Below are 14635 nucleotides of genomic sequence, written 5' to 3'. Positions count from 1 at the left end.
ACTGCAACACTTTAAGACCATAAAATTACAGGAGACTTGATTTTTTATTAATGAACAAGGCGAAAATCACGTCCCAAATCTGCTTCTTGGAAGCAGGCTTCATTGGTGAACATGATTTGACGAGTACTGAGTTCACTGGCATTGCTTTGTGGGGAGATTTCTAATCAGCAGATTTTATTTATTTTTCTGTTCCTTCCCAAAGGCTTGAGTATATTTCAGCAGATTTTAGATTAGCGTGATCCTAGTTTGTAATTATGGTGAGTGCATCACAGTGTGATGTTGGATAACCAGAGCCCAGACTGTCCGTAGGTGTTGCTTTTAGTCTCAGAATAAGCCAGAGGTATAAAATGGATCTTCTGTAGCCCTTTGTATTTTTCTTTCCCCACTAGTGGAGGAAGGAAAGACTGTTAGAACTCAGCTTATGGATGCATCAAAATCCAGGTGCAACTTATGACAGAACTAGGCCACCCTTCTAAAACAGTATCTGTGTTTGTCCTGACTCCACTCTGTCCCACCCCAAAACCAAGATCAGGCTAACTTCCTGCCGCAAAGTGTTTTCTTTGCTGCTCAGAATTACATGACACATTTCAATTATGGGCATTCACCATTTTTTTTTTTGGTTGCATAGAAATGATAAATTTTCCCATTTCTTAGCATGTTTTTAAATTACTAGTATATTTATAAACTTGACAGTTTGAGGCCAAAAAGGAAAAACAAAATAGCCCCCCCCCCCCCCCCTTGTTTCTTTCTTTCTTTTTACTTTCAATTGGAAATGTTATTTAGTTGGAAAAAAAATTGCACATATTTTACCTCATTGGCTGCTATTCTGCATTTTCCTTTTATAGAATATGATTTGGAAATACATAAATGCATTGCTGTGGTAAAGTTATTGTAGATAATTTCTTAGCTGTTGCAAGCTGTCTCTTAGCAGGTTTTCCTCACTTCTCAGGTAGTCAGGATTATCTCAGGGTGGTTCTACCTGGCACAGCATCTATTCACTCATTTTTTATTGAGGATTGTATTTATGCTATGCTCATATCATTGTAGCAGCCAGTATTCCACACATTTCTGGAAGAGCTGCTGCCTTCCAACCGCATACAGGTATCTTGTTAGTTTTATGGTTCTTTTTCTTCTGCTGACATGGCTCCTGATAAAGCCTGCTGTTAGTGAGCCTGGAGTCAGGCCCTCTGCCATCACTCTCAGAGTGGAAGCAATTCCTGATAGTGTGAGTAGGCCTGCACGTCAGATTCCACTCCAGCCCTCATTCATCTTCTTCACGGTGCCACGAAGAAGGGAGTGAGTGAACTCCGCATCTCACATCCAAGTGTCTGCTCCAGCTGCGGGAAGGAAGGCAGCCTTCTTGGCACAAAAGCATGTTGAGGGAAGTAAAAATGCTTTCTGGTGAAGCTGTGAGCTCTCAGGGCCAGAAGAGTCAGACAGGAAAGGGAGAGCACATGTTCTCAATAGGCGTTTTGCCGGTACACTGCTGCTTAGCAGTAGCAGCTGCAGCGTGCGTTATGGGAACTGGGCTGCAGGGAAGCATCTAGTACTGATCTTGGGAGCCATGCTGACGGGTAGCACCCAGGCACTGATCGTTTTTGGTGTTTTTTTTTTGTCCATTTCCTAAGTCCTGCGATTCACATCATGCTAGAGGTACGCATCATGCAGAGAGTGCTAAGGGAGAGGGAGGCCAGAACTCTCTTCTCTCTGGTCGTGTCTTTTATTGTCTGGTAAAGACGTGGCTATTACCAATGATAAATATCAGCTTTCATTTAACTTTAATTGTGTATGGAAAACATCTGTTAGGATCATGCTGGTAAATGCCCACTGATGTTGATGTGATTTAACATCGTTCTGTGTTACACTTTGTGAATTGGTCAGGTTGGTTTTGTGAATCAAATATTGCTTTTTATTACAGAGTTGAAACACATTGAAATGAGTAATCACTACATGAATCAGTTGCTTTTGTTAAATTGTACTTTTTTTTCCACTCCATCCTTCTTTAGTTCTTCAGTCTCAGTGCAGGGTAATGTTATTTTCTCCTTCAATTGCTAGAATGATAGGCCATTTTAAGGACACACAATGACAAAAGGTAATGCTTTACCATTCCCTATCATTTTCCTTATGGACCATGATCACTGCACCCTGTAAGGTCTGAACTAATTGTTATCAAACTGTTCAGCTCTCTCCTGAAATCGTTGGAAGACAGTATCACAGAAACACTTTTTTTGTGGTGAGGAGAGGGGAAGGGACATTTTTTTTTTTCATGTAACTTCTTGAAAAAATAATATATTTCACACTCCTGGTAGAATATATTTTTTCCAGATTTTCAATAGAAGAAAAAGTATCATATTTATGAATTTCAGTTGGATTTTAAAGAATTTGAGCACTCAGGCAGCCTGCTGTGTGTTTCTGCTTGCATATAATATGATTCTTATGAGAAAAATTATAAAGATAGCAGGGAGTGACAGATATCTAGAGGGTCAGTATAATGAGGCCTTCTTTCACTGACTCTTTTTTTCTTTCTTTTATTTTTTGACATGTCCCAAAGTAAATAAATAAACAAATGAATCTCCCAAAAGAACTGGAAATAGCAGTCTTTTTAATCACTGAAGACCGTGTGTCTAGATAAGTGATTGTGCATAAAATTGTTTTATTCTGCTAGATACTAAATAATTACTTGACATGGCAAGCTTTGTTCATTCTCATACAAATAAAAATGGTGGAGGAAATTGAAGATTGCAGTATGAAAGCAGATGAGTATATTTAGCACAGAAGTACTTATTTATAAAATCAGCTCGTCTGGTCTGGAGCATAGCTCTGCTTTGATTTTTGTCACTAAAGGGAATATTCATACCACCCTTTTTAGGTATCTACTTGGATTCTTTGACTCACATCTGAACCACAAGCCCATTGTGGTCAGTGTGAAAGCCTCTGACTCAAGTATTTCTAAAATGTAGTGAAGTATATATGAACATGTACATATAGTTTGCATTGTGCTAATTGAAATAAGATAAGTGGAATGGAGGGGAGACTGTGAAAAATTGTTCTTGCTCTCAAAGCTCAGATCCCAGGTACAACAGGATGTAGAACTGAGGGAGTCTCTTACTGATTCATTTTCTTTGCTAGAAAACAAGACTAGTTAAAATTCTTACCCTTAATTGTGATGAGAAACAGCTTGAACTTCGTTTTCTGGTGTATCTTAACTGGAAGTGTGCTGGCATGGGTGCTTGTCACAGGTCTACTTCCCTTGCTCTATAAGCTTCACCTGTTAGAGGAATGGTAAGGCATGCTCTCTGGCCCCATGGGGCATCCAGCTGTTGTGGGGCCCATGCTGGAGTTTAGCTACCTATTGGCATTAGACCAACACAGCTCTTTTGTGAATGGCCCCCATGTTCTTATTCTGCTGCCTGTGAGTACTTCATGCAGGAGTACTTGGCAACGTGCTGAACCTCAGAGAGCAGCAGGCAGCAGGGATTTGACATTGCAGGGCACAGGGAGATGAGGGCAGTGATGCTGAGCGCTGATCAACACCTCGAGGGCATGCTTTCTCTGCTAGGCCGCTTGGTAAATCTGGAGAGGAAAAATACCAGCAGGTTGCAGCTTGATTCCCTCTGTAGTTTTCCAGATGAGAATGATGAATTTGGACAGAATTCATAAATTCCAGAGTGGCTGCAATCATGTTTTCAAGAAGCTCATTCTTAACGAATAAATATATTACTTAAGTTTACTCCTGAGTGAGTTGCCTGAGCAACTTACTGCCAAGTAATTTACCTCAGAAGTCATACTTCCTTCACCACCATGTATTTCAGATGCACAGCGTCTTGTCCCAGGAGATCCATAATCTGTGGGAATTTGTAGTCACAAAAGCAAGAACTGCACTTTTTCCTTTTGAATTCTTATTAGTATTTCCTTTCTAGAGATGCAAACCCTGATTCAGAGGGGTCTGCCTTGGGCCCTGTGCACTCAACAAGAGACGGACTGATTTCCTTCTTTGTGCACATGATTGAGAATTTAATTATTGATAAAAATAAGAGGTAAAGAAATATGTGACGTTGGATTGTGTTATTTCTGTAGGATTAGTAAATATGTTTTGCTTACTGATATAGGTAAAAATTCAAAATAGCATTTTTTCTTTTGAAGCAGTGCATTACTGCAGGGAAAATGTTTTTTCTACACTTGGGTGGGAGAGCAGCTCACTTATAGTAGTATAACACTGAAAATATACACGTTACTTACACATACATAGACAAATGCATATGTTTATGATTGTTGACGACATGGACTGATTTCCAATACTGTGTACCTGCTGTTTTTTCTTACCGTATATTTTGTTGCACATCTCGATAATAGGAAAAAAAAAAGCATAATTTTTTTAAAGCAATAACCAAAATTAAACAACCAGTAGAAGAAAAATGCCAAAATAATACATATAGGATACAAATAGGTCAGCTCAGCAGATTTGTAGTTAATCACCCTCGTTTTTCTTTTCCTAGTCCTATTCTTTTATTTTCTTTTAGCACCAATACCCAGACCATCTGGTTCTGGGATCAGTGACAACCCTTCGGGGTTGTCAGGAGAAGGGTCGTTGTTGTCAGTAGGAGCTGAAGCTGCTGAGGCTGTTAGAGTGGCCACCTCTAGCAGAACTGTTATGCTCAAGTGTTAAAATTCCCTCGCGTATGGTGGGATTTATTTTCTCATTGCCAGTGATTTCCATTTTGAAAGAAAAAAAAAGCCAAACCGACAATGAGAAGAATGAGTTCAAATTGCAGATAATAAATATTGAAGGTGTGCTGATCAGTGCAATCATGAAAAACGTCATGTTTTATACAAATACTTCACTGGCTTGTATTTATATAGAGATCATTCTTTATGTTTCTTTGTATCACCTGTTCTGCTTCATGTAAATGAATAAATGGTTAGCAAGGAAACTGTAATTAAGCACTTGGAAACTGGGTCCAGGATAAGGAATGGAATTTATGTTTGTGCCTGTGAATCAATAAGTGAACAGCAAAGAAGAATATGCTTCAATGTATTTTGTTTGTTTTTACTTGTCACATTTTAAAGCAGATTAAAAACACTGTGATTAGATGGGCTGGAAAATGTCTATGCTGGACCGCTAAAATCTAATAAAATCAAATAATAATGATAATAAAGGTAATGGAGATTAATTGGTGGCACTCCTTAAGTAGCTTTGTTTGAACTTGAAACATTGTAAATAATCACTTTTGCATTTAAGGTGTTATACGTGATACTCAGAAAACAGTTCACTTCTACGAGACAATTTGAGAACAAATTAGATCAGAATGAAGAGGAAGATAAAGACTTTAATCTGCATTCGTTATTTATTCTTTTATTCTGAGAATATTATATGTGCCAAATACAGGGCTTCAATCAAATAGTGATTAAAATGTTGCGATCTCACCTACATACTTAGATGTGTTAACCCAAATTTTAGCCATCCAAGGAGCAAACCCTGTAGTTTGCGCAGCTGATGGAACCACTCTGTTCCCACCCCCTGCTGTAATTAATTTGGACAAAGATCCATTGTTTATTTTTGTCTCTTTTTGTTTTGAAAAGTTCCTGTGTCTGCTGTTCATACCATGTTTTAAGATAAACAAGGCGATCCTTTTCATTTGTCTGACTTTTTCGCCTTTGTAGCTATCTGCTAGGCCACCTGAACAAATCAACTGCTTCACAAGATCCTCAAATAAACACATATTTTAGTACAAGTAACCGAGGTTAACTGGATAGAGGCAAACGAAACTCATTCTTCTTCATTTTATCTTTTTGTAGTTAATCTGCTGGATTCAAAAACAATTCAAGGGGAGCTGGGCTGGATCTCCTACCCATCACATGGGGTGAGTTCACTAGACTGTGAAATGGAAAAGTGCTGCTACAGACCAATGTGCTATTTAACCATTGTTTCCTCTTCAGAGGATGCCATGCAGTAGCTGTGGTTCTTAGGAGCTTCAAAAATAGTCTGCTTTGAACTTGAAATATATTGTTCATAAAGTTGTGGAGCCTTTTCTCTAGAACATATATCGCTGCACATAATCACCATGAAGAATTTATTGGAGAAAATGACAGCAAAAGGTGCACCGAACAACAAAAAAGTCCTGTGTTTAAGCACTGTTCCTTCTTCTATTGCAATGCATATTGCTAACAGAGAACTGTTTCATGATATTACTTCAGTGATTTTATCAGATGGAAATGGTGGAAGGTTGAATAATAAGCACCTAATATAAGTATTCATTTAGTAAAATCTGTGCTGAATTTTTCAGGCATTGTTATTTATTAGTTAGAATGTTATCAAAGAAATGTTTAAAGCATGTTTACCTTGTATCAAAATTTTAATGAAACTATGTGTTCTGTCTGGGTAAGTGCAGTCTTAAATCGTCTGTGCTTTAATGTTTGCTAAATGCCGTCATTTGAAGACAGCATTTACCACCATTTTTTGCCAGCTTCGTATCAGTGCATAGCTGTCTGGTGGCACTGTTATTTGGTCACTCCTCAATGTACTGTTGCTGTGGAACATATATGCATTCCAATGTATAGGGAAAACCAGTTATTCTTTCTTTCTACATTACATAGTGCAGATATGGAAGGAGACTCCCATGTTGCTGCATTTTGTCCTCTGACCAAAAATCCCACTTGGTAGGCTGAAGCCCTGGTGCCTGAAGCTTCCCTTGCCCTTATAAAAGCCTGTGCTTTTAAGCCCTCTCTGAAGGAATGTGCTTTAAGATCTGCAGCTCTTCCTCTTTCTACTTGTGACTTGTGCAGCCCCTCACATGGTGGTGCTTTGGTTCCTGCCTCTTGGGGTAGTCTTATTCCAGTCCTCTGTCTTTAAATTATGACTCCTGGAAACTTTTGCGTGTCTCTCTGCCTTTGTCTCCTGTCCTACAAATAAACTTCAGCCAGGACGTGGTGACACTTTAAGTCTTTGGGAAATGTTGTCTCTAGTCATGATGAGAGCAGAGAGTTTCTAGCTACAAATACATTGTTTCTCCAAACCAATTGCTTTTTAAATTCTCAGTGTTGGCAGATATTTGCTCATTTGCTTTTTTGTAGGACTGTGAGTGTCCACTTTTTGATTCTTATGTGGCTTTGGGCAAGCTGTTACTTTGCTTGTATCGCTTTTACAGATACTAGTGATAACAGTACTTCTGCATGTCTGCCTTATGGGATTCAGTTTTTAAAATTAAAATAGTGCCTTCTTGATATTAATTATTATACTGGTGTCTAGCAGTACTTAAGGATTAAGTCTTGGTTTACTATCTGAGTTTATACATAGATCTCTCACTGTGTCCCTGAACAAATTGTTCCATTCTCAAGGGGAGGAAGGTTCAAGTTTCTTTCTAGTGGCTATTCCTGCTGACTTTTCCCAACAAGAAACATTTATAAACAGGATGTCTAAGAGGGAACTCTAGCAATTTTAAGCTCTACAGTTTATCAACCTTTTTGTCTTTTTTTTTTTTTTGAGCCTTTTTTGTTTCTCACTCAGCTGCCCTGCCCTCCTCTGCTTTACTCTTCTGCTCTGTTCAACTCCTTGCAGCTGTGCAGATCTACTGCTCTGCTCCCTGCAGCTGTGCCTCTCTTGCCTTGGATGCCTAAAACAGTTGGTAGGGAATGAGGTATCTTGAGGGCTATAAGAAAAACAGATGTGCTGCATTACCCCATCTGAAAGAGCCTCTAGATCTCTCAAAACAATTTTAATAGCCTCTGCAAGTTTGTGTCAGGTAAATCTAGCACAACTTGTTCGTGTCCGTCTGTGCGTGCTGTTCCTACTTACTGTAATGTCCACATACATTGAAGCCAAACTAAATAATGGAATTTTACTGATGTCCTTAGAAGGCAGTGAAATTCCTCGTTAAAAATCACGTAGTAGTAAATGAATGTAGATCATGTACTGTGAGCATTTTTGTAAATAATCTAAGGCTCTAAGCCGTACTCTTCAAAGTACTGTGAAACTGTAAGACCGCTGATTTGAACATCAATGTAAAGTATGAAAGCACAGCATGTATCCCACTGAATATCCTATTCTAATATTTCTGTTAAACTGTGACAACTTGAGTGTCATATGAAAGATCTTTTTTTTTTTTTACGGCCCATTATTTATAGTCAATTAATTAAACCTGGTAAATATGGCTGCATCTGCCTCTGAGCTAACTAAAATATGAACTTAAACTTCAGTGGAAAAACATTATAATAAAGATGTCACATCACACTGAAAGATTGCTAATAGCATAGTGGTGATTTATAGGGTAGAGCTAATAGAGCTACACTTGAGTCTGTGATTCACAAATGAGAATACTGGTGCTGTGCCAATTCTTCTCCAGTGTGCAGCAGCATTCTCATCTGATGTCATCAATGTCAGTATACTGAGGAGAGTGACTTACGGAAATTTTAAAAAATAATTTTTCTGAGGTGTATAATAAACCCGTTAGAAGGCCAGTCATTTTTTCTGATCTATACGTGATATTGATTGTTTTCTGGCAAAATGGCCCAAACTGGTTGGTTGGCATTTTCAACATTCAATGGCTATTCTTTCTTTTAAGTCTGACTTGATTTGGGCATATATAATAATAGCTTTCCAGAAATTCCTGAATATTCATGTTAAGATTTATAGCTCATTTGTATTCAACGATTTCTGTGTCCCACATAAGAACACTCTGGCGGCAGAGTTTTAGACTATGGTTAGTAATATCACCCCATAAGAATGTGATCTCTCTTGAATCATCCCACGCAGCCACAGCCTTGGCGTCAGGAACACTGATCTGGTCAAGCTCATTAAAATCTCTTCAGTACTAAACACCATCCCCTCTAGATAGCAAGGCAACTGAATTAAAAATATAATAGTTGGCTTTGCTGATGCTTGACGTGATTGGCAGCAGCCACAGGCCCGTATCCTCTGCTAACATCTTCAGCACCTGCCTAGGCAACCTTTTTATAATGCCAATCAGTCAAATACCAGCTCCATTTCTATAGGTTTCATTAAAGAGGAAAGAAAGAAGAGCTACTTAGTCTGTGCAGAGTATATTATTGATATGCTGATTAAGCATAAAGAAAGTGATCATTAACTGCAATTCACGTAAATTACAGCAGCACAGATGTGGGGGTTGGGAAGAAGAAAAAGCAAGTCACTTTAATAATGTACAATAGAAATGTGATGGATAATTCATACAGGACAAAAAGAGTAGAGTCGAAATCCTGTTCTGCATATTCATGTGAGTAGTTGTATTGGTTTCAGCGTGATTTTTTTTTTATTATTTTAGTAAGAAAGATTACTAACTTGAAACATTTCTACACTGAAACATTGAACTAAAGTAGAGAAGTTCGAAAAATAATCTCTGTCGTAACAACTGTGCACTGTTCTACAGTGCCCAAGTTCTGGCATGGTCTCTATGTGTATATTGCACATATGGATAGACTTACTAGTTCTTTTGGGTAGCTGGTTGAAAAGTAAAAGAAGAAATCATGTTTATCTTGCTTTTGCTTGCAACTAGAGAAAAATAATGTCCTGGTGTTTATTATGACGTAATAGATAATTGTTTAAAAAACAAAACAAAACCCTGCCCTGTACACGACCAGTAAATTGTGGGCAAAATTAAAAGATACCGGTTGGGAAACAGAGGTATGGCCTTTGATCACTGGACAAGTTTTTAGGTCCCTCAATTTTTTTCAGATCCATCTGACCTGAGAGCTAGGCATGCTCATTACCTTGAACTCTGGGGCGCATACTTCAGCTGCTGACTGTACGCTGAAGCACTTTGAAAATCTGTTGTGAATAAATCACTTCTTAGTGCTCACTCTCACAATCATTTGGACAAAGCAAGTTGTTGATCTCAATAATGGAAACTTTATTAAGTATTAGCAGAGAAGCGGATAATGTTCCCTGTTTCTATAATAATAGTTTGTGTTGCATGAGGAAGGCCAGAACATGCATGATGGAGATTGATTGAGAGTTTTTCCATGAACCAAAATTGGGTTAGAATCAAAAATCTTGAGTGCAAATGAGGAAAATGTCTCCTTTCTTATATTTCAAAAGCCTGAGAGTAGTTTGTCGCATTAGACTTTGCCTACCCACAAAAGTGAGTCTCCCAGGCTGCATTTGTTCTGGTTGCAATAATCTGCTAACATGTGGCACTGTAAAATCTTTCAGCCTTTTCTTTTTGTGGGATATCATGGATGCAGTGACTGAAGAAAAGTCTGAATAAATAAGCATTTGGGTATTGCTTGTGACTAGATGAAAGTAGAGAGGAATTTGGGCATAATTACGTTTTGCCTGTGATTAAGGTATGCTCTGATAAACTGCATTCAGTAGTCAGTTATTTTGGCCATTGGGAAGAGAAAGTTTGTCTGTTTGTATGACAGAAAGTTTCAAGTTTAATAAGTATTTCCATGAGTTCTGGAAATAATGAGGCTTGTTTTCCTGCAGCTTTATGTCTTGTGGTTAATCATGTCCTCGTGATAGAAGCTTTTCTTGCAGTAGGTCCTTAATGCCATTGGGTTTCGTGGCGTCACGCTGCAGCTTGGACATGTAGAAAGTTTCTGTAACCTTACAAAGTCCCTCATTTCCACGCTGCTGCAGATTTTAAGGACAGCTGAGCCTTCAGTTGAACTTGAAACTAGCCAACAAATACAGAAATTTATGAGCATGACCTAAATTTAATTTTCTTTTAATGCTGATCAACATCCTTGTATGTTTTTTGTGTATGTGTTGGAGATGTGAAACTTAGCTTGTCAACTTATAAATTATACTGTATTTAACGTGGAGGATGTTACCAAACTTACCAGATGGTTGTGAAATTGTTTCAGTGTGAAACAAACGATATCAAACAATTGGTATGAGACAAAAGATTGAAATTGAAAAATACTCATATAGAATAAAAAAGGAAGTGCTTGTTTTTCAAAATGAAAGCGGGCATGTTATTCTATTACATTTTCCCTACTCATTAGCAGTGGTATTTCCTTAGTACTTCTGTTAACATTCCGTTAAAAACAGGGTTTATACATGTTTTGCCCGAGGTCTGGTCTCCTTACAGCTTTATGTATTTCCTACTGTCACTCTGCCTTTCAGGATTTGTGTATCAGGTCTGAAATTTAAGCAGACTATTTTGATGATTGAAAGTCAAACTAACCACATGGGATTCTGTTCTTTGTGAATCGTAGACTTTGTTTCATTTTGCTCTGAAAAGCTGATTGAGAAAGTAAATGCTTTCAGTTAATACACTTCTTTTAAACTAACATATCTGCTTTTCGAGTACATGGGATGTACATTCCTCTCATTTTATTCTCCTTTCTTCTCAATAATGTGTATTAAGAAATGATCACTTTAATTGTAGTTTTCATAAGCCCTTCCTTTCACCTCCCATTTTCTGTAGTCAAACATGTTCTTTCTCCTTTGTAGACATTCTCTTTGTTTGTTTTTTTTTCCTACTGGAATAAAACTGCTTCAATATATATACATTTTATAAGTACAATATGAATGATCTTGCTTTGCTGAGAGACATTTAAAAATCTTCCTGTGTTGAACTAAAGTATATTAACTCTGATTCAGAGCTTACCTCAGTCTGTGGATGCTTCCTTTAACACAAAATCTGAACATGTGAGAGGCAGTTTTTGTGCTGTGGTTTTTCCCCCTTTCAATTAGTATTGGCGATAAAGCTATGAGAGATGCAAGATTATTATTTTCCTTATATGAATGTTGTTAAACTAGTGACAAATTTTTTAGTCCTGCTTTTTCTATATTATATGAAAGTTTTGATGCCTGCAGAAACAGTACATGAGTGCTCCTCAGTAGGTATTTTGGTTGTACTTTAGCTTGCTTTGACTGTTGTTTCATTTGTTCTCTATTTTCAGCTGGTTTCATTAAGAATATATTTAAGAGGGGAGTTTAAATGGAAAAATTTAGGTGGACTTAACTGAAAAAATGGGGGAAATATTTTGAAAGAGTTCAAGATCTCAGTGTTAGTTCAAAATTATGACTTTAATCCTATCAGTTGTTAGTCATTGTTAGCAGAGAGAAATGTTGCTTTAAAATATTGTGTGCTGAATGTCCTTCAGCCATGTTGATTTGCTAACTACGTCCTCTATCCCAGTCACTTGAAAAATTCAGCGTGATCATAACAGTTCAGTGTTTCAGTGCATTTAAAGATAGCTTTTAACTTGATATAAAGTTAAATGTGGGCTATTTTTTATTAGCATTGACATAGGTTTTATGATATGATATCATTATTAAAGGAGAAGGAAGCTTTTTTTTTGTCTTTTGATTATTATTTTTTTTACCATCTCACTTCAAATTAGGATGGCATTATTATTATTATTATTTTAATGTATAGAAACAACCCTAAACAGCTAAATGCACAGTAAGTGCGATGGTGTTCCATTTTTATAGAAATAATTACTGAGGAGAAAACCCCACATATTTGCCTCATCAGTCATTGTGCTGATGGTTGCTGGATTTTTGACATCAGTTTTCTGTGGTATCAAATCGAAAAGAAAGAAAGAGGAAAGGAAAAGAGAGAGTTTTGATGTCTGTTCCAAAAATAAAGATCTCATTTGGACTGGGAACTGCAGATCCTCCAGCTTCCCCTTTTTAGCATTCCAAGAACGCCGTCCTCGCGCGAAGTACAGTAATTCTCGTGGAACGCTGCGTTGTTTCTCTGAGCAGTTGGTTTTAAGACCGTGCTTTCACTTTTCCAGGCCGGCTCTCCGAAGAGCAGCCCTCGGCGCGGCCGCCTTAGGCAGGAGGCGGCGGGAGCGGGCGCGCTGTCTGTCAGAGCCCGCCGGACGTTAGCTCCCGACGGGCGCAGCTGTGCGAGCCGTGCCCTTAGCAGCCCCAGGCGCCCCTCGGCTCGGCAGGCGGCGCTGTTTGGTGCGGCGCTGCCCGGGCCCTGCCCTGAGCGGGAAGGAGGGAGAGAGGGAGGGAAGGGACGAGCGCTTCCTGCCCGTGTGGGTCCGAGCGGTGGCTGCGCTGCTGCCCTTTGTATTCTTGCAGAGCAGGGTGAGCGGGTTGCGCTTTGTAGCACTCGAGAGGCTTTGGAGCAGAAGTAGTGATGGAACGCATGTCGCGTCCTTGTATTTCTGCTTTTCATCCGCGGTTGAGGACACGCTGGGGTTAAAAGGCTCTTTGCGCCGTGTGTAGATACGATCTTATGCGTGATATGGTGATGAAATGTGTGAGTTCTGCTTGGTGACTTTTGGTCCGTTTGTCTGAGTGCTGGTTTTCCCTACCTATCTGCTGTTCTCAGATGTCTCTCACACCAGAACTGCGTTTTCAGCTGCAGAGGCATAACAGCGTAATTAAGACGTGCAAGTTGGCTGCTGGCACGTGCCTGTGTGGGCTGCTGTGTGCTCTGTGTGCCAGGGGCGGTCGGTATCACCCTTCCTCAGGGGGCTGATGCCTGATTTTAGGCTCCAGGGAAAAATGACAATTGCTCCATCTGTATTCTTATTTCAAAAGCAACTTAATAAATTAAAAACCCAAAGTGAAGTCTCTAAATCTACAGGACAATAGCTGCTTGCAGCAGCTGTAGCCCTGAGGCTTATTTTCTAGATTAGATGTGAATGTTCACGTATAGAACATCCTGATAGAAAGGCCTGGGACAGCAACAATTACAGCTTGTGCATTTTGTGCACTTTATCAGTTGTTTTTGACTTTTTATTCCAGGTAAATTTCAACCAACAGTCTTTATTTAGAGTCTACTTAAACATCATAAATATGGACCAAAAAAAAAAATAAATAGGGTGAACTGATTTTGCTGCATATTCTGATGTTGCTCTGAAGTTAATACTTCAGCAGTTGAAAATATACGTTTGTTATAGACCAGGCTGCAGAATGGTGTAATTCAGGATTTAATTTTCACTTGGAATCTTTTTTCTAAACTTTCATATTGAAATTTGTCTCACTTTTAGAGACGTTAGAAATCATGAACTGTTATTTGGAACAGTTTCGAGGTGGATCTCTAGCCCTGCAGGGCCGTTGCTAACGTTATTGCCAACATCAGCTTTGGCTTTGTGTAGTGAACTCCATTGAAGCCTCTGTGGTGAAGATACCACAGACCCTGTGGGCAGCTGGTTACAGTGCTGCATTATCTTTGAGTGGAAATAATTCTGCCTGATACCTGTCTGCATTTTTCAAGACACAGTTTGTAGCCATTTTCTCTTATACCATCTGCCACTGCTGAGGAGAGCTTTGCTGTGTTAAGTCCCATTCAGGATGCTGCAGTCTGCAATTACATCATTGTTTAGCTTTTCTCTTTTCAAGACCGAACAAGTCCTGCTTCCTCACATAGTGGATTTTTATCACCTACCTGTCTATTAGTTGTCATACCATGCTTGTCTGCACAGTACCTGCCTTAACTGGAAGAGATGAAGATGCGAGAAGCCCGTACGAGGATGGTGGAGAAGATCTGAGAATGGGATGAAGTATAAGACTAGGTACCTCTTCAGTGTGCTGATTAGGTCTTTCAGTCTAGAAGCACTTCACAAGCTATTGCTTGTATTTTACATACCCTTTTCCACACTGATAATTGACAAGAAATTGGTTCTGGAGAAGTTAAGATTTCTTAAGAAGGGAAGGTAACAATGTTGTGTGCCTTAGGTTTTCTCAGCTCCTAGAAATGGAGTTTGT

At 38.9% G+C, this 14635-nt stretch overlaps 1 protein-coding gene across 1 annotated transcript in view; it reads left to right on the top strand.

Annotated features, from left to right (window-relative positions):
* Window positions 1-14635, top strand: part of EPHA3 (EPH receptor A3) — a 215294-nt gene that overhangs the window by 17564 nt on the left and 183095 nt on the right. The window contains exon 2 of the mRNA XM_065741938.1: window positions 5797-5861. Coding sequence (XP_065598010.1) covers window positions 5797-5861 — 65 coding nt within the window. The remainder of the gene's footprint in view (window positions 1-5796; window positions 5862-14635) is intronic.

The sequence above is a fragment of the Cyrtonyx montezumae genome, unplaced genomic scaffold (assembly GCF_038088225.1).
Source record: "Cyrtonyx montezumae isolate F1298 unplaced genomic scaffold, pur_monq_1.0 scaffold_3, whole genome shotgun sequence".
Taxonomy (NCBI): Eukaryota; Metazoa; Chordata; class Aves; order Galliformes; family Odontophoridae; genus Cyrtonyx; species Cyrtonyx montezumae.
This window is presented reverse-complemented; position numbering and strand designations above follow the sequence as displayed.